The following is a 21,028-nucleotide window of genomic DNA, read 5'->3' as shown; positions in this document are numbered from 1 at the left end:
GGGATTACACAACAAGAAGGCATAACAGTCATCAATATTTATGCCCCCAATCAGGGAGCACCGAAATATACCAAGCAACTACTAACAGAACTAAAGGGAGAAATTGACCAAAACACAATTATACTAGGGGACGGAAATACATCATTGACAGCTATGGATAGATCATCCAAACAGAAAATAAATAACGAAATAGCAGCCCTAAATGACCCATCAGATGAAATAGACATAATTAACATATATAGAGCACTTCATCCTAAAACATGAGACTATACATTTTTTTCTAATGTACATGGAACATTCTCAAGGATAGACCATATATTGGGACATAAAATCAGCCTCAGCAAATTTAAGAAGATTGAAATCATACCAAGCATATTCTCTGATCACAAGGCTTTGAAATTGGATATCAACTGCAAAAAGAAAGCAGGAAAAAACACAAATACATGGAGATTAAACAACATACTTTTAAAGAACGACCAGGTCAAAGAAGAAATTAGAGGAGACATCAAAAGATACATAGAAACAAATGACAATGAAAATACATCCTACCAAAATTTTTGGGATGCAGCGAAAGCAGTTTTAAGATGGAGATTTATATCATTACAGGCCTATCTCAAGAAACAACAAAAATCCCAAATAAATACCCTCACGTTACACCTTAAAAAACTAGAAGAAGAACAAGTGAAACCCAAGGTCAGCAGAAGAAAGGAAATAACAAAAATCAGAGCAGAACTAAATGAGATAGAGAACAAAAAAGCAATAGAAAAAATTAATGTGACCAAGAGCTAGTTCTTTGAAAAGATTAACAAAATTGACAAACCCTTGGCTAGACTCACTAAGATAAGAGAATAGACACTAATTCACAAAATCAGAAATGAAAAAGGGGAAGTTAGCACGGACACCACAGAAATACAAAGGATCATCCAAGAATACTATGAAGGACTATATGCCACCAATTCAATAGCCTAGAAGAAATGCACAAGTTCTTAGAAACATATAGCCTTCCAAGGCAGAACCATGAAGAACTGGAAAATCTAAACAGACCGATCACCAGTAACGAAATTGAATCAGTCATCCAAAACCTTCCAAAAGAAGTCTGGGACCAGATGGTTTCACTAGTGAATTCTACCAAACCTTCAAAGAGGATCTAATACAAATCCTGCTCAAACTCTTCCAGAAAAATTGAAGAAGAGACAGTACTCCCCAAGTCACTTTATGAGGCCAACATTACCCTGATACCGAAACCTGGTAAGGACAACACAAAAAAATGAATACTACAGACCAGGATTTCTGATGAATACAGATGCAAAAATCCTAAACAAAATTCTAGCAAATAGAATACAACAATGCATTGAAAAGATTATTCATATATCATCTTTTCTTACTGCCAAATAGTATTCCATTGTGTACATATAGCACAACTTCTTTATCCATTCATCAATCGAAGGACATTTTGGTTGTTTCCATGTCTTGGCCACCATAAGCAAAGCTGCAATGAACATTGGAGCACACGTGTCTTTATGTATAAATGTTTTCAGATTTTTTGGGTAGATACACAGGAGAGGGATTCCTGGGTCATATGGTAATTCTATTCATAATTTTTTGAGGAACCTCCACACTGCCTTCCATAACGGCTGCACCAGTCTGCATTCCCACCAACAGTGTATGAGGGTTTCTTTTTCTCCACAGCCTCTCCAACACTTGTTACTATTTGTCTTGTTGATGATAGCCATTCTGACTGGGGTGAGGTGATATCTCAGTGTGGTTTTTATTTGCATTTCTCTGATTTCACTGATATGTGGTATATAAACCAAAAACAACAAAAGAACAAGACAAACAAATGAGAAACAAAAACTCATAGACACAGACAATAGTTTAGTGGTTACCAGAGGGTAAGGGGGGTGGGGGATGGGAGGTGAGGGTCAGGGGGATCAAATATATGGTGATGGAAGGAGAACTGACTCTGGGTGGTGAACACACAATGGGATTTATAGATGATGTAATACAGAATTGTACACCTGAAATGCATGTAATTTTACTAACAATTGTCACCCCAATAAATAAATAAAAAATTTAGAATAATACTTAGAATAATACTTACCATGTACTGAGCATGTTTGTGATAGGTTAGTGCCTCTCAACCTTTTATACCGTGTTTCCCTGAAGATAAAACCTAACTGGAAAATAAGCCCTAGCATGATTTTTCAGAATGGCATCCCCTGAACATAAGCCCTAATGCGTCTTTGGAGCAAAAATTAATATAAAACCCAGTCTTATTTTCAGGGAAACACGGTATGCATATGAGTCTCTTGGGAATGTAATTAAAATGCAGACTGTTGTCAGTGGGTTTGGGGTGGAGCCTGGGATTCTCTCTTTCTAACCACTTCCCACTAGGTAGCTGGTGGCTTTCACATATTATTTTAAAGCCACAACAGCCCTGCAAGACATATATTATTATTCCCATTTTACAAATAAGAAAATGAACTTAGAAGTTGAGCAAATATCCAAGTTTATAGAACAACTGGTAGAACCAGGATTTGAACACAGTTCATTCTAATGCCAAAGCTGGGCTCTTTCCACCCTACCACACTGGACATGTGGAAGAGGATATCAGTTGGGATATGGACAATGCATGTATTAAAAAACAAGTAGGCTTTTCAGGGTCAGAAAAGCTGCCTGGAGTGTATTTGGGTCTAAACCTTGAAGTTATCTTGGAGTGCTGATCAGTGAGGACCTTGCTTTCCAGGTTGCTAAGAGTGAGGGTATGAGACTGGAATATCAAGTAGAAGGAAGATGATACTAGTAGACAGAACTCAAGATTGGGGGAGATCTAGAATGTGGCTCACTTCTAGATGTGAGATCAGGATAGACTCCAGAACTGGTTTCTAAGTTATTTTACTGGGGATAATGAATGTCATAGCATCAATACTATCCCTGAGGGGCCAGGTTAAAGGCTTAAGGATGTGGGTAAGGCTGTGGTTATATACTTAGTTACCTATGAAGAATTATGCCTAGGTTACCAAATTCCTTTCCAATAGTTTCAGCAGAATATTAGGGGATTTCCATCACCTCAGTCAAAACTCATGAGATAAATTTTTGTCCTTAGCACCTTTTATTGAAGTATGACCCTTGATGACAATCTGGCAGGCATATCAATGTCAGCCAAGAAGGGAGTGGTGGAGGACACAAATGCAAAAACAATAAGATTCAGAAAAATAATAGCTTCACATGGGATAGATGCCCCCCAACAGCTGTACAACAAACACTGGTTCTGTATCTATAGAAATTGCCCCCTGCCCCACCCCCCTCTAAAGATCTACTAATCTTCAAAGAATACAATACGCTGTTACAGAAATATTATTGGCATAGAGAACTCCTGTGGCAAAGACAGTGGGAGTCACCAAGCTCCAGCTGGGAAGAAGTGACCTGAAATGTGCCCCGTTTCCTTCATTTGAAACCTGCGACTGGGAGCCTGGGGTTAAAGTTGTGGCTCTAGTGCCCCTGGATAGCTTTTTGGCACATGAGGTTAAATGGAAAACAGAACCTGAACCTGGCCTTGATAGAGGCTTTTCATTTTTTACCCTCTCCGTTCCTCAGCTTCCAGTCTGTCCAGTGCTAGGTCTTTATTTTCAGTGTCTGTCTCTTTCTCTTGCATTCCCCTTGAGCATTTACTGCTATATCCTGGCTGAGTCTGCAGCTGGTAGGACTCAAGGAGACTCAATTACCCAGCATCCTAGGAGCAGGGAGTTAGGAGGGACATGTGGTAGTAGCTCTTGCACTGATTCCTCTCTCTATATCAACCATTGTGCTTACCTATTACCCAGTGGGGCCTGTATGAGTGTTTGAAGGGAGAGGGCAGAAATCAAGACCAATAACTGTCTTTGTAGAAATCCCTTGGCCTGCCTCCCAAACTGCTACCTCCTGGCAGATTTTCATGGGGGGCAGACCCCAGGAAATGAGAATGGGGGAGAGAGACTATATCTCAAGTAATACTGATAGCTTTGCAGTACTATCACTCACAATGGAATTGCCATGTCAGCAGTGCCAGGCATCAGTGCCTGTTTAATAGTTCACCTTTGTTGGCCTAGCTTCCGTGCTCAATATAACTTTGGAGTTATTTTATTAAGTTCTTTGGAAACTGTCATTCTGTGTGAAAATGAGCATCCTCGTGTCCTGATTCCAACTCTAGGGTAATTTGAAGTGGGATAAGGGACAAAAATAACAGAGTCAATAGTACTTTTACTGTGATAAACTTAAGGTACAACCAATGTACTGCTAACTAGAAAAACTCAGACTATGACCATGGTGTCCAGGTGAGAGACCATTCTTTTCCCTGGGCCCATATTTCTAAAAAGCTGTTCTAGAAAACAAACAAACAAAAAAAAAAAAAGCTTTGAACAATGGACTACATGGGCCGTATAACCTCAATACAGAACATCTTAATTTGCTCATTGTTTGTCTTAGAGCCTGTATTTCTTCTTTAAAAATGGCAACCACAGCCAATATTCAAAACACTCCCCCATATTCCTTAACTTTGGTTTGGATAAGCCCAGCCCTTTACAAGCCATCAGCCTTCCTGAATAAAGGAGAATCCTCCACTTGACAGGAGAATGGCAGGTTGACATTTTAACAGTGGTTCTGACAGCAGCAGTGCTCTAAAAGCATACTCAGCCCTCCCCTCCAAAAGGACACCCTGCTGGCTAAGATTCTTCCATTGTTTCCAACTACAATGAAGAGGAAATGGAAGTTAGGGACCAGTATTTGTAGCAGCAGCAAAGTTATTTGGCAAATTCTTTGGTTGAATGAGGCAACCCTGCTGCTACAGTTAACCTCCATGGACCATGAGGGACTCAGCCGTGACTAGAACAGATGCCAGGGCTTGCTGGCCAGGGCGATGCAATATCAAGCATGGGCCCCAGTTAGTAAGGAATAGGGAATTGTGCTGGATAACAGGGCAGAGTGTGGCCACAACTCCCTTCCTGCCATTGCCTACCTGAGGGCTTTTCCAGGATAGAAGCTGGCTACTGGTGTCAGGGCCTTGGCAACAGCAGCAGCATTAGTTGTTTGTGCACCTCAGATCCTGGCTGGATTATAATTTGCTCTGGGGGTGGGGGATGGCTGACCCTGGCAGCTACCATGAATTTTGGTTCCCTGAGCCAGGCCACAGGCTGAGAAAGCAATTAGATAGAGGAGCTCCTCCTGAGCTCACCTCTCCGCTTTCCTTAGCTTGGAGACTGTAGAGACATAGGTGATCCTTTGTCAGTTTCAGGTTTCTTTGGTTTTAAGAAAAAATAAGTAAGAAAACATTGAACCCTGTTGGGGAATGCTAAGCTCATGGTCATTCAGACTTTAGGGGAAGTATAGGGCCAGGCCACAGTGGGGAAGCTCTCAGTTCAAGGTGAGAACTTCTTTCTTAGACACTTGTTAGCTATGGTGGGAAGAATTCAAGGTCTTGGCACGTGCTTATCTAGCCATGGTGAATCCAGGCTGATCTACAGAAAATGCTTTCCTTCTGGGCTAACTTTTCCCTTTCCAACTCCCCTCTTCTCACCTTATTAGTTAAAAAAGAAGAAAAAAACAATAAAACATAAAAATAAATAAAGGCTATTTAAAATATAACAATAAGAACCCCCTCCCCCCAACAATAAAACATGTATGCAGAAGTCAGCTTTAGTAGAGTTACTCATGGCCCATAGTGTGAAGCCCTTAGAGTAGGCACCTGTGACCCCCAGCAAGGAAGAGGCAAGATGAAATAGGAAGTGGTAGGTCCACAGTCTTAGGACAGGAGGAGGGCCACACCAGCCAGGGCTGAGAGTGGGCCTCTTCCCCCTCATGTAGATGCTGGGGAAGGTGAGGATGGAGACAATTTGTTTAAGCCTAGCTCCTTCCAGGAGGGAATCTGGGAATCCTCAACCTTTGCTCACATTCTATTAAGTGTAATTCGTCCTTCTCTGCTTCCCACTGCAAAACTTGAGTGAGGCCCTGAAATTCTGTAGGCAAATGCCCTCAAGACAGCCAGATCTCTGTGGGAAATGGCTAGGTAGAGGGAAGCTGCATTGGAAGCTTCTCTCTGAGACTTGAGAGGCTGATTATGGTGTGGGTGGGTGGTGAGTGCATGATGTCTTTGGTGTCCTAGTACAAAGGAAAATGAAGGAATGTGTGTGGTGAGTGCTTGCTGGGCAAACTGTGGGAAGGATGGTGTGTTTGTTTGATCACATCCTGCTACAGCTTCTATTTGTTGCTTCTATTCCCTAGGGTCTCTCTGGAGTCTCCTGCTGGTTGGGAGCACTGCTAGATAAGGGGCAGTGAGCGACATCCAGAGAATATAGAACAAACTGCTAACTAACTGTTATCTACTTGCTAACAAACTGCTAACACAGATTGGAAGCATTTCCCATTGTGGATGGGCAGGGATGGTGTGGGCAGTCTGCTGGTGGAATTAGAAATTGCTGGGCCCCAGGAGTAGGCTCTCCCTGAGACATTTGAGCTGCTCTTCCCCGAGCTTGATCTTCTCTTCCAGTTCTCGCTGTTCAATGATGAGAGCAGATTTCATCTTCACAAAGTGCTGGTAATCTTGGAGCTGGTCCTGAGGCAGGTAGCGGGAGACCATGCCAAACACCAACTTCTCCCGTCGGTCCACATGCTCCTTCAGCTCCTTGGCATCTGCCAACTGCCCTGTCAGCTGCTGCTTCTTCTCTATCAGCACCAACTGGGGAAGCAGAAGACTAATTAAGGGCCATTCCAATCACTAGTCATCTGCCTAACCCAACTACCCATTCTGCTACCTGGTTGGTCCTACATAGATTTCCTTCCCTGAAGTCCACCATCATACAAAAGCCTTTCTTTCCTGTAGCAGGAGGAAGACATATGAGACAGTTATTCTGGACAGAGGAATGTGCAATCATCTCTTTCCATCTCTAAACTGTCTTTAATCCATGGACCAACACTGGGATTGGCGTAGGGGAAAGATCTGACAAAGCCAGCTCAGGCCCCTTCCGTCTGCTGAACAACCATCACTGTGACAGTGCGTTCAAAATGGTGGCTGTTTCTGTGTGGGTGTTTATGTGTGCGTATATGTAGCTGTGTACGCACATGCATATGTGCCTCTTATGGTGGATTCAAATTTGTATTCAAAACCATTTGTATAATTAATCTGGGGAACGTAATTTGGTGGTTACCAGAGCGTAAGGGGGTTGGGGGGTGGGGGATGAGGGTGAGGGGGATCAAATGTATGGTGATGGAAGGGGTGCTGACTCTGGGTGGTGAACACACAGTGTGATTTATGGATGATGTGATACAGAATTGCACACCTGAAATCTATGTAATTTTACTAACAATTGTCACCCCAATAAATTAAAAATAAATTAAAAAAAAACACAATCACAAGTGTCAAAAGGGGCTTACTAGTACTAACACTGGCCCTCATGGTGACTAGTCAGCTATAGAAGAGAATGATTAAAACCTTGTCTTTTGTAACTAAGAGTCTTAACAATATTCTTGTCCTTTGTACCAGGAATTCCCTTTTAGGAACCTACCTTAAAAAAATACGTATCCAAAATGTAGACTACAATTGCTATAAAAGTTCTGCAACATTATTGTTAATAACAAAAAATGGAATCAACTTCAATATCTAAACATTAGAAATATGGTATGCACTGATTATCATATTAATATGCTTATAAATAAATTTTAAAGATTTGAAAAAAAAAACAAAAAAAACAAAAAAAAAACATTTGTATAGAGCAAGGTAATGCGGTCTTGGTTCAGGAATGTATGCAGAGTGACCCAACCTGTGGAACTGAGAGTCTCCTAACTACGTAGTGAGATCTCCTCCAATGAGACAGAGAGGAGAGAAAGGAGAGGAGGGGAGGGGAGGGGAAGGAAGAGGGACAGAGAAGGAGGGAGGGGGAAAGAAAGGGAGAGAGGCAAAATTGTTGCTATTGCTGCTGCTACTACTGCTATTATTATTACTTCTGGCAGCTAGCACTGATTCAGTGTTTACCCTGTTCCAGGCCCTGTTTTAAGTCATTAACATGGATTATCTAATTTAATTCTCAAAACCTCATGAGGTAGGTAGTGTGTTCATTCCATTTTTAAAGAGATTGAGACAGAATGAGGTTAAGTAAATTGCCTACAGTCACACAGTTAATTAGCAGTAGAGCCAGAATTTCAAAGCACTTAAAAGCCAGTGTCCACACTCTTAACACTATGCTCTACTGCCTCTCAGACTAGCCAAACTTGAAAGAAGGAGCCCTGAGAAGAAACAGATGGCATTTCCCTCCATCTACACTCCAGGGACCCCAACTCTACCTTCTCCTGGTTGGCCTCTGAATCGATGCTGTTAAGAGCATTCTCCACCCGGGCCAGTCGTCCAGAGAGTGACAGCAACAGGTTGACCACTTTGTCCAGGTCCCCAATAAACAAACGGTATTTTTCAAACTCATTGGACTTGCAGACAGCTTTTAGGTTGGCCTCCACCTCCTCTCCAAGAGCAGAATTGCCACTGATGTCCTCTAGCAATCCTCGCTGCGCCTCCCGCAGGACAGAAAGTTTTCTGCCAATGCTTTCAATAAGCTGTATCTAGGAGAAACAAACAGAAGGCAAAGGATGAGGATGGGGCCCAACAGAAACTGATCTGTGCTTGTAACCTCTGTTCTGGGAGCCAAGTAACAGATGGTGTGTTCTATCCTAGTCACTGGCAACAAAGGAAATCTGAGCAAGTCATGAGCAATTCCAGTTTTCTGGACAGGTAGCTTCCCTCACATCTCTTAGGATCTGGGAGGAATCTCTGTCACCACCAAACTTCTTGGTATTACCGTGTTTCCCCAAAAATAAGACCTAGCCAGACAATCAGCTCTAATGCATCTTTTGGAGCAAAAATTAATATGAGACGGGTATTATATTGTATTGTATTATATTAAGACCCGATCTTATAGTAAAATAAGACTGGGTCTTATATTAATTTTTGCTCCAAAAGACACATTAGAGCTGATTGTCCGGCTCTTATTTTCGGGTAAACACAGTAGGTAAGTGGTACCTATGGGCTAATGCTAAATGTAACTTAATAAATACTTGCTGAGACTATTTACTAAACAGGAACTGGAATGCTTGTGAGAAGAGAGGTTGGAAAAGCATTGTCATCCCATATTTGCCTATTTGCTTCATTCATTCTCTTTCTATTTAAGTGCCTCTGATGTTCATGGCACTGTGCTAGATCTTCACTCCCTCAGCTTTGCTTTTGAGGCCTTTTGGATAAGAGTGTGAGTTCTGGAGTTGCGAACACTAGGTTTGACTTCTTGCTCTGCCACGTCCTAGCTGTGTGACCTTAGAGGTATTTCTTTATGGAGTTTTACTTTCTTCATCTTCAGAATGGGGGCAACTGCAGTACCTCCTTCACTGAATTGTAATAAAGACTCAATGAGATAATGTGAGCACAGACTAAGTGCTCAGTAAAAGATGGCTGCTATTACTATTCAGTCTGGCCCCACTCTACCATTCTAACCTCACTCCTCAGAACCTTTCAGGATTAGTTCCTCATTCTCCTATGTGTTCACAACACTCATTCTTGTGTTCCTGATTTGCTTATGCACTTCTACCTGCTCTGTATCTCTTCCTTCACTTTGTCTATTCCGTGCTTTCTTCAGAGCCCAGCTTTGCCCCCATCCTCCCTGCTGAAAGACCTTGTCCCCATAACTCTTCTCTCAATGATCTTTTTCTTTGCTGAACTCTCCAGTCATTTAGAATTAGAGGCCTATCGTGCAATTTGAAGTTGTTCACTTTCTGTTTCATGTGTGTGCTCCTGATCCCTATCCTACCATCTATTGTAAGTTTCTCAAGGGAAGCAGCACTGCCTGTGTCTTCTGATTTGTCTCCCCCATAGGTGTCACCAGTTCTGGGACTGCAATCACAGGAAGGCAGTGTGATAGAAGTGGAGTTTTAGAGTTGGAGATGCTTGGATTCCAACTCTACTTCCTCAAAACTATGTAACCATGGGTGAGATGCCCAGTCCCGCTGAGACTTCTGTTTCCTTATCTGTAAATTGGAGAAGTGCCTCTTCTCCTCCCACCCCAATTCTTGTGAGGGTTTAAATGAAATCACACAGGTAAAATAATATTGTGCCTGACATATTAAGCATTCAATATGTGTTTATTGCTGCTGCTGCTATTATTATTATTATTACTATTATTACTTGGGTGGTATTACTTCTACCACCACCACAAACACCACCATCATCTGGTTAGAAACCCAGCTCTACCACAAAGTAGTGGGGTGATCTTGAGCAAATAACCTCTCTGTCCCTCCATTTCTCTATCTAAAATATAGGATCACAATAGTACCTACAAATCATAGTGATGCTATGAGAATTGAAGGAATTAATACATGTTACATGCTAAGAATCGTATCTTGCATACAGGAAGTATGCTTCAGTGTTTGTTTTATTATTATTTCTGCCCAGACACTCTGGGACCATAGGCTTCTAGTTTTCTAGAGTGTGTTCCTTTCTAGTACTTTATTTAGAGATGTCCAAGGTGACCAAGACCAAGACAGTCTACTCTGGGTCCAGGGCCTGTTGTCATATTTCAGAACTGGTCAAAATTGAGGAAATCACTATGATCTTAGTCTGAAGTGTAGTACGTTTACATTTAGGGAAAATTCCAAAACCCCCTGGGAGTGAGGATCAATGATATGAATGAGCAACACAATTAGATGCCAAGAGGCTTCCAGTTATATCCCCACCCCATGCTCTCCAAACAAAACAATGCCAGGAACAAGGGAGGGATAGGGGCCAAATGATCAACTTGGAAAATCACCTACCCATCCTACCTCTTAGGTTCCATAGATCTGGAAGGATGAAAGTGGAGAGAGCCCTTTGTTTCTTGGCACTTGGGCTTTGCAACCTGAACTCCACCCCTGGGGTTAGTGTAGTGGATAGAGCTGTGGAGTCATCACAGACCCAGTTAGAGCTGAGCTGCTTTTCTGGGATATTACAAATCGGTGACAGTCCTCCCCTATCTTCCTCAGAGACAGAAACTGTCCCAACTCACCCACAATCACTTCAAATCACTATCTGTTGTTTTGTGCTTTGCCATTTCTGATCATTTCTCTTTCTTCTGGTCAGACATTTATTAGGTTTTCTCCTAATATAAAGGTCCTGAGTAAGGCAGGAACAGCCCTGCCATGCTCAGGGAACATGGAATACAAGGAAGCAGGCATCTGGATCAATACAACTTTGATACCACCATGCTTCCAATTCTTTGCCTGACATTTTGTTTCAGATTGGAAAGTAGTGGGGGGTCTCTTGTAAATAGCCTTGAGCTTTCCTACAGGTCATGTCCTGAATGAGAAATATGGGCAGACCAGCAATTTACATTGAGTTCAAATGTCCACAAAGTGGTAAATTGGGCCTTTGAAGTTGCCATGGAAACCTAGTTGTTTATGAAATAAAATGTGTAAGTGCAGGGAGGGCAAAGTGATTCCAGGAATTTGATTAGAAAACCAGGCTAGTGGTACTTAGAGGAAGAAAGGGGAGGCTTTGGAACAACAACAACATCTCCATTTATCTATTTAGTATTTAAAAGAAATTACTATCTTTGCAAAGAAATACTAATATTTACCAGCCCATAAGTTCTTTTCTTTCTTAGTTAGTCTGTACTGTCTCCCAGAAAGTTACACAGAAAATACAGTCAGTGACTGCCACTGATTATAGCTGATTGGCAAAACTCTGATGTGCCCTGGGCAGTGAGTTACTTAACAAGTACAGCTTATTTCAGAGGGACAGCCCAATAGAAAGTCAGACAGTTTTGACTTCAAGTCCTGGATCTACCACTTAGTTTGTAATCCTGGACAACTTAGTTCTCTCAACTGGTGAAAAGGGGATAGTAATGTCTACCTTGTAGAGTTTTAAGCTTTAGAGAGACACTGCAGTGATGATTATAATTACTCCTACTATCACTATTATTGACCAGATGAAAAAAAAAAAGACTTAAATTTCATTTGTGAGAAACCCAGGGAGGCTATTTGATTTCCACACTGAAAATACAGGAATGAACCAAGATGTTCTGGAGAGCATAGAAGACAGATCGCCCTCTAGACACACTGAAGCTAAATGCTGAAAATTTCTAAGGCATATAAAAATTTTCACCTTTTTCTGAGCCAGTTCATGGTCAACTTCCTCCTCTCCTAGGCCAATTTCTGCCATCTCTGGTTGGTCTTTCAATTTGTTCAACAGCTCTGCCTTGGCCACAGAAATATTGTAATAAGCTGAATAAGAGGTAGGGATCCCTGGGGCCCCCTGAGGAGGCGAGAAGTGCTGAAATTCTTGTCTGTGGGAACAAAGAATGACCGTTTGAGCACCTCTTTTGAGAGGCTGCTGACCTTTCTGCTCTTTTGTTTCCCCATTTATGAAATAGGACCTTGCTTCACCAAGAAGCTGTAAAATAAGGAAATAATGGACCAAAAAACACTGTTCAAATGTAAATAGGCCACATGAAGGCTATTAGAAGCCAAATAATGGCCAATTTTAAGAACTCAGAAGGCTATTTTCTTGCCCCTGACTTCTGAAGTTACAGGGCCTTCTTTAGAGATCATTTAGTTTGGTCATGGACACCCCACTAATATCCAGAAAAACTGACAGGCCCCTAAAGTTCTAGGCTTCTTATCATCAATGATTCCCCTTGGTTCATGGCCCCAGTATATGGATCCCAAGGGAGGGGCTATGTGGTAGAGATGTATCTGAGAACTTAACTATTTGTCCTCCAAGCCTGTTGGTTTCCCTCCTACCCATCTCCTACCACCACCCACCCCAGCTCTATCTAGTCTGCTTGCTTACAAAGGCACCCTGAGGCTTTCCTGGACACTCTGATAATTTCTTCTTTCCCGGTGGTACCACTCCTGCTTGAAATGGCCCCTCCACTGCGGATCTCCCACAGCAAAGAGGTCACCCATGACCTCAGCAGTGGTCACCATGTTGGAGGCTGGGGTTAGCACCCCTGCCAGGGACTTGTCACGGCCCACCACATCTCTCATGAGCTCTTCTGAGACTGCCTGCTGTGGGGCAGGCCTTCGGTCTGAGAAGGGATAGAATCTCTCCACTTCTGGCATATCCCCAGTGGCCCCAGCCTCCTCCATAGTTGCAGGATGAAATGGGGAAAAAATGGAACCAGTGGCACCCAGGGGCTTGACAAGTGTCGCAGCAGACCCTGTTGTCTTGGGTTCACTGAAGCCCGTGGGGCTGAGATGCTGCTTCTCGGAGCCCCAGCCCATGAAAGAGAACTGCTCCTCAGGAAAGAAGTAGCTCTGGCTCCATGCTGGCTTAGGTTTGGACTCTTCTGCCATCAGGGCTTCTGGTCTGGTATGAGGGAGGAAATAAAAAAGAAACGCTTCAACATCAGGTTTCAGGGACGCAAGGACAAATAATTGTACCCATGATTTATGCAAGAGGGAGGCCCACCCCCACTATATTCTTGTTGCCTACCAGCCACCCCCACTTTCCACCTGTCTGTGTCACTGCCCCTTCGCTAACCTCTAGCTGTTTGAAAGGAAAAATAGGAGAAACTCATTAGTCATTTTTGCAGCTATTTGCAGCTCTTAGATAAAGGTAAAAAATAATGGTTAAAATGCTCCACAGCTATTTACTGATTCACAGTATGCTGTCTCCTAATTCATCACACAAAAGAAACTTGGGCATGCCAATATTCATCATCCCAGTTATTCATTTCACATGTAGGTTTTTAAGCTAATAACACTGATAAAGGAACACTACTAGCTAACATCACACAGTGCTTTACTATGTCCCAGAAGCTGTCCTAAAATGGATGGGTGTGGGTGAGAGTGTAGATACAGGTATAAAATTTAATGCTCATGACAAGCATTTCACAGTAAGGAACATGAGGCATTGAAAAGTAAAGTGAGTTCCCCAAGGTCACCGGACAGTAAATTGCAGGCCCGTGATCTAGACCTACATGATCTAACTCCAGAATCTGTGCTTTTAGCCACTATGCTACTCCCAAAGGGACAACTTGACTTTATATAAAATCCTGCATGTAAGGAATTTTCTCACTGGACTATATCTATGCTAGCAAAGAGAACATTCTGGAGGGAATATGAATGTATGGGATAGGGAATTCCTATCTATAAGAAACACATTTAAGGCATATGTGAGAGTTCTGAGTCAGAAAGTACTGAAAGTACAGAATTAAAAAAAAAGCAATATGTGGCTATATGTCGATTATGTCTCAATAAAATTGGAAAAAATAAAAATAAATTTTAAAAGGTGCTAATTGGAGAGAGACTCAGTTCCCCAGCAGACATAGCCCTGTACCACATTATCGTGGATCATATTAGGCACTATGTTCTAAGATTCCTTTCCTCATTATCTCCATTAATAGGGCAGAGGTTACAGATCTCTGAAAACATAATCTGAATTTGATAATGAACACTGAGGCAAAAATCAGATTCCTTCTATAGAAGGAATTCCTTCTATAGAAGGAATTTCCTGAGAGGAAATGCATAGAGTCCATAAAGCAAACTATACCTATACCTGAACCAGTGTTATTAGACTTAATCAACACTCAATAATTCCACTAACCTGCTTCTAAATGTACCCCAGCATTTTGTACGAATAGTATGTGGGTTATAGAGATAACATGGGTTAACTTGGCTGAAATTAGGACTTTTGTTTTTTGCATTTTAGATTCAAAATATTACACATCTTCTTGCCCCTAACACTATTCTCCCTTACAAAATCTTAAAGCCACTTCGTTCTGGTTAGAACCCTGTGCTCTCCGAGGATCTTGAATAGGATCTTCTTGAGGAGCCCAGAGATCCTGGGATGATATAGTGGGCACAGTGAGCCAGACTACCTGGGTTCTGGCTACCTGTGATCTTCCGCAAGTTACTTTATCTCCCTGTGCCTCACTTTTCTCATCTAAAATATGTAGGAGACTAATGGTATCTATTTCATAGGTTTGTTACAAGGATGAAATCAATTGATACACAAAAGTGCTTAGAACAATGCTTGGCACATGGTAAGCAGACAAAAAATATTAGCTATGTTGGGAATGATGCTGTTTCTTAAGTCTCCATCATTCAAAGAAGCATCTATAATTGATTTTTTTGCAGCCATAAGCCAAGGCTGTATGTAAGCAAATGTTTCCCCTCGCATCCCATAGTCATTTAAAAAAAAAATCTCTGGAACAAGTTACAAGATCTCTAGTAATAGCAATTTCGTTCTCTCGGGCCAAGGTGCCAAGGTGAATGGAGGCACATAAAAGAAGAAGGACTAGGAGGATGACAGAAGTAAGCCTCGGGCTTGTAACTACTACCACTGGTACACATTACCCTACAAGAGACAGGAGGGCCTCATAAAGGCCTGGCCTTCTATAAGGACAAGACCGCTCAGAGAGAGGCTGCCTAGGACAGCGAAACAGGCATGGGTTTGGGAGTCAGACAGATCTGGCTTTGAATCTTTGCTTTGCAATTCTGACTTAGTCCCTTATTCTTGTTCTGCTTTAGTTTCCTCATCTGTCAAATGGGAATAATAATGTCATATAGGACTATTGGGAGGATTAAATGAAATAATGGATATAAAATGATTAGCAGTGTCTGGCACATAGCAAATATGTAATAAATGTTCATTCATTCGTTTATTTATTCTTCTGAATATTAAGTGCTTATTATGTGCCAGGTCACCTTCCCTTCTCCTTGCTGTGATAGGTGACAATCACAGACACTTTCCACAAAATATTTTCTAATTACAACAAGAATGCTCCCCAGCTAGATGGACAGCTTGAGAAGCAGCCACTTGGGGGGATCTGATAAGAGATTCTCACAGTGTCTGGGAGCCAGGCCCTGTAAGTGCTGTGCTTGTGGCACTCAGGCTGAAAAACCTCAACTAGCTCCAGATAACCAAATAATAGATTTGCCTGTCAGTAAAAGACATGATAACAAGTCCCAGACAGGTTCCTTATATAAAGGGATTTAAAGAAAGCAATTAGAGGATAGACACCTGCCTTCCCTACCCCCACTCCCAGCAGAGAGTGGGCTGAGCTCTCTGTGGTAGGACTGTAGGGCATGCAGATGAGCATTTGCACAATGAAGGGAATAGACATCTGTGGCCGGAGACTACACTCCTGCTTTGGCTTCCCTGCCCAGGCAGCTCACCCTGTCAACTACCACTGAATGAAATGCAAAGAGATGGGGAAACAAGGGTGGGGTGATAGAGAAAGTGGAAGAGGAAAAGAATGTTCTTAACTGTTATAAGGAATGATCAGGACAGAAAGCACCCATCCCCAGGAACACCTTTGATGCTGGCGTGATGGGACTAGTTTAGAAGCCCAGCAGGTCCTAGAGCAGAAGCAGAACAAATTGCAAACTGGCCTCTTGTTCTGGAGAGCAAGCAGAAAAAAAGGCAGAAAAGGCCCTGAGCTAGGCTTCTGGGAAAGGCCTAGTACAGGCAACAAGGGTTTAATGCCTTCTGGCTTAGGGGCCAGAAACTGAAGCATACCTTAAAGACAAATTGGGAAATAATGAATATAATATTTTGATAGTGATATTTAGGGATAAGAATATCAACAATTACAATTTACTGAGTACCTACTATGTGCTAAGGATGGGGCTATGTCCTTTACATAGATTATCTTCATATTCACAACAACCAGGTGGAAAAGTCATCATCATGCCCATTTTTCCAGGTAAGAAAACTGAGGCTGGGAACAGTTTAACTAAACAGTCCAAGGTCATGCAACTGGTAAATAGTGGAGGTGGAATTCAAACTCATGCTCCCTGCCTTTTCAGGGACCTAATGTCTTTCATAAGGACTTACTTGTAGGGATCAGTGGTCTCCTGCTCCGATGTCCTCCAACGTCCACCGGCACCATAATAGCAAGGGGGCTGAGCCTTCTCAGGTTGAGATCCCAAGTGGCCCCGTATTGGAGGCAGGAAATCGCTGGAATGGAGAGCAAAGGACTCTTGCTCTGCTGGGAGGCTTTGTGTGCCCTGCCTTGAGACCTCCAGGTGACCAAAGCCCAGGAGTTGTGGCTGCTCCAGGACCTCCTCAGGATTGAGAGCACAAGGACCAGTGCTTTCTGAACTGAAATACTGGGGTGGCAGCTCGTCGTCCTCCCCTCCCTCCTCCTCCTCCTCAACCCCCTCCTCCTCCTCCTCCTCAACCCCCTCCTCCTCCTCTTCTTCCTCCTCCTCTTCCTCTTCCTCTGCCTCTTGCTGCTGCTGTTGCTGCTTGTGCTGCTGTTGCTGCTGCTGGGCTGCACGGAAGAGCCTGTACTTCTCCCAGTTGGGAGGAGGAGGGCGAGGTGGAGGAAAGGCCTTCTTCCTGGCTCCCAGAGGATCCGGCTGGGTCTCATCAACTTTGGTAAAGAGCTCCCTCCTATGCTGCCCCCAGGCCCGGGAGCTCTGGGGTTCCAAACTGATATGGCTCTCTGAGAAGGCACGGCTGCGCAGTGGGTGGGATGTGGAGGCCATGGGGCTCCCCTCTTCATAAACTGAAGTTTCCTCTGTTTTTTTTAAGGAGTGTTTGAAGTCTCCAAGGAGGTCAAGAGAAGAGATTGCTCGGTAGCTTGACAAATCCAGTGCTGGGTTCTCAAGGCAAGAATGGAAGTGGGTTGCCCATGAAAAGCCAGCGTTGGAATGAGACATTTCCCTGCAAAAGAGCAGATGAGGATTGTATAAAATAAGCAAGTTGCAGATGGTCCATATTTTGGATGACATAATTTATGTAAAATTTAAAATGGCCACAAAATAATTTAATCTATATGTAGTAAATGTAATAATAGTACTATGTAATATATAATATTGACAGGTAACACTTACTGAGTATGTACTAAATGCCAGGCCTACTGTTTTAAGTGCTTTCCATGTCTTAATGTATTTAATTCTCATAATAACCCTAGGAAGTTGCTATGATTATTGTCCTGATTTTATAGCTGGGGAAACTGAGGAATGGGCAGGTTAAGTAACTTGCTCGGGGTCATAAAGTTAGTAAGTGGTAGAGCTAGGGTTCTAACCTGGACAGTCTAGCTCGGAAGTCTGAATACACACACCACTCCAGTCTGTTTGTAGCACTCAGATTGATTGTTCTGTGTCCTTAGGCTTACAAGACTGGTTGTCTTGCTTTGTCTGCGGTTTTTGTTTGTTTTGTTACTAATTATGAAAAATGCAAATATTTACAAACATACAGAGATTGCAGTAATAAATACTAATATTCCTACCTACTGCTCAGAATAAGTACATCTTAGTACTATGCCACTGATGCTTCATGAATTTTTCAAAAAAATTTTTTTTATTAACATTTATTGGGGTGACAATCATGAGTAAAATTACATAGGTTTCAAGTGTACAATTCTGTATTACATCATCTGTATATCACATGTGTGTTCACCACCCAGAGTCACTTCTCCTTCCATCACCATATATTTCACCGCCGTTTACCCTCATCTACCACCCCCTTTTTCCCTTACCCTCTGGTAACCACTAAACTGTTATCTGTGTCTATGAGCTTTTGTTTCTTTATTTGTCTTGTTCCTTTGTTGCTTTCAGTTTTATATCCCACATATCAGTGAAATCATTTAGTTCTTGACTTTTTCTGTGTTACTTACTTCACTTAGCATAATAATCTCAAGATCCATCCATTTTGTCAAAAATGGCACTATTTCATTTTTTCTTATGGCAGAGTAGTATTCCGTTGTGTAAATATACCACATCTTCTTTTAAGAAATCAGAAATAATACTCTTGTTTCACTCCCTACTTCCATTCCCCTGTTGCATGAAGCTATATGATGAATTTGACATGTATACTTTCTGTCCATGTTCTTATACTTGTAAGAAAAAACATCAAACAGGCCTTTCACTAATATCTCCTAGTTTGGATTTAAAATGTCTCCTTCTAATACAATTCCAGTCAGAATTCTGAACAGGAATTTTTAACTATGGAATTTTTTTTGATTAGCTTGCAAAACAAAGCAGGATATAATATTAAAGAGTATTTGCTACAGAAGAAATGTGGGGTGAGTAAGGGGTTAAGCATATTATGAAGCAATTATAATGAAACCACAGTGTTACTGATTGATAGAACAAAATGGAAAGTCCAGAAACATATGAAAGTATCTATAAAAACATCACATATAATTGACCTTCCATAAGAAGGAGATAAAGAAACATCATTTAATAAATCTTTTCGAGATAACTGCAGAGTAGTGTTATTTGGAGCTGTAGCACACATTATATATCAAAATCAGTTCCAGATTCAAGAGTTCAGTGTGTGTGTATAAAATTTTGATATATATGTTATACATGTATATATAATATACCTATAAGAAAAAAACTATCAGAAAATTAAAAAGACTATCACATGTGAGGAGAAATAAAATACTCATCTTATAAGCAACAGAAGAAAATATCCAAGGAAAAGGAGTCCAGGATTATTTAAATATGTATAAAAATATGTATAAAAAGTCTAACTTCTGTATGATAAAGAATCACCAAAGTCAGAGGACATCTCTTTAGCCTTATAGTAGAAAGGGTTAAGCCTGCTAAACCAAAAGATCTGTCTTCCTGTTGTAGCCTGTGAGCAATCAGCATAATTCTAAGTACTGCCTAGTGACAGGAAATTCCAGCAGTTCAATTAAATCATCGGACAGAATATCCATTCAATAGTCACGATGAAGACTGAGAATATTTCTTTAAATAATAATTACACATAATGGCAGCCAAGCTCAGAAAGAATGGAAAGCAAAATATCCTTCACTCTCCTCATCTCCAGTCCCCATCCTAGCTGGCTCATCACTCACATGGATCAGAAATTCATATCCACACATCCCCACTCTCTTCTCATTTAGGCCTTAGCCCGCCTAGAGCTCCTTGAGATTATAACAATCCCTTGTGTACAAAGTGTTCTGCGTGGCATTTCCCCTCCATAAAACAAACACACAAACAAACAAGGAGGTGAATGGAAACTAAAAGGATGACAAGTGTTATCAGGCAGAGGTCTTTCCTGACCACCTTATCTAAAATAGAGATGACTTATCCATAATTATCCTTTTTCTATTTTGTTTTTTCTCAGAGGATACATCAGTATCTGATATTATATCACTTACTTATTTTTACTTGTTTATTTTGTGCTCCACTCTCTAAAATCTAAGCTCCACAATGTCTGGGATCTTGTGTATCTCATTCATCTACCTAGTGTCTGGCACACAGTAGGCATTCAATAAACATTTGTTTAATAAATGATTTAATGCCAAAAATGTAAAAAAAAAAAAAAGGGGGCCACAATACTCATATCATTAAAAAGTTGAATTAAAAGCAAAAAGCAATAAACAAGTCAAAGATGGGCACTACAATATTAATGATGAACACACATGATAAAGATCTGACTACTCTGATTCTTTATATATCAAATAACAGAGCATCAAAATTTCTAAAGTAAGTCAGGGGGAAGGAAAGTACAGTATAGGGAACATAGTCAATAATATTGTAATAACTATGTATGGTGTCAGATGGGTACTAGACTTATTGGGGTGATCACTTCGTAAGTTATATAAATGTTGAATCACTATGTTGTAACCTGAAACTAATATAACATTGTATGTCAAATATAATTAATTTTTTTTAATTAATAAAATTTTCTAAAGCAAAATCTATAAGAAATGCAAAGGTAGAAAAAAGCAGAAATAAAATATGAGACTGTCTCAGCTGATGACAAATTTGACAGTCAAAAACTAAGATAATGGAAAAATTCTAAATATGGTCATATACTAAAAGCAGACTCTACTTTCTTTTTAAGGGCCCATTGAACATTTTTTAAATTGTCCTTTTATTAAGCCAAAAAGTGGAAGTGGTACAGAGTATAGTATCTAATAATAATAGAGTAACCCTCAAAATTAATAACCAAAACTTCTAGCACATAGAAAATAAAAGGAAAAAAATATCCTCCACTCTATTCAAAGAGGAAATCTAATCTGAAATCGTAGAATACCTAGAAAACAACAACAATGAAAATTCAGAAGCTAGAGAT

The 21,028-nt window shown here is 41.2% G+C and overlaps 1 protein-coding gene across 2 annotated transcripts in view; it reads right to left on the bottom strand.

Annotated features, from left to right (window-relative positions):
* Positions 1 to 3,107: 3,107 nt before the first annotated feature.
* SHROOM4 (shroom family member 4) overlaps positions 3,108 to 21,028 on the bottom strand; it is a 257,150-nt gene continuing 239,229 nt past the window's right edge. The window contains exons 6-10 of one of the 2 annotated variants that reach the window (XM_033117392.1): positions 16,823 to 17,656; positions 12,830 to 13,348; positions 12,143 to 12,323; positions 8,311 to 8,580; positions 3,108 to 6,709 (exon numbers count right to left, since the gene is read on the bottom strand). In XM_033117392.1, coding sequence (XP_032973283.1) covers positions 6,440 to 6,709; positions 8,311 to 8,580; positions 12,143 to 12,323; positions 12,830 to 13,348; positions 16,823 to 17,656 — 2,074 coding nt within the window. In that variant the 3' untranslated portion in view covers positions 3,108 to 6,439. The remainder of the gene's footprint in view (positions 6,710 to 8,310; positions 8,581 to 12,142; positions 12,324 to 12,829; positions 13,349 to 16,822; positions 17,657 to 21,028) is intronic. The other variant, XM_033117402.1, reaches the window with a different exon arrangement.

Source organism: Rhinolophus ferrumequinum, chromosome X, assembly GCF_004115265.2.
Source record: "Rhinolophus ferrumequinum isolate MPI-CBG mRhiFer1 chromosome X, mRhiFer1_v1.p, whole genome shotgun sequence".
NCBI lineage: Eukaryota > Metazoa > Chordata > Mammalia > Chiroptera > Rhinolophidae > Rhinolophus > Rhinolophus ferrumequinum.
Note: the sequence above shows the minus strand (reverse complement) of the source record. Positions and strands in the feature narration are given on the sequence as shown.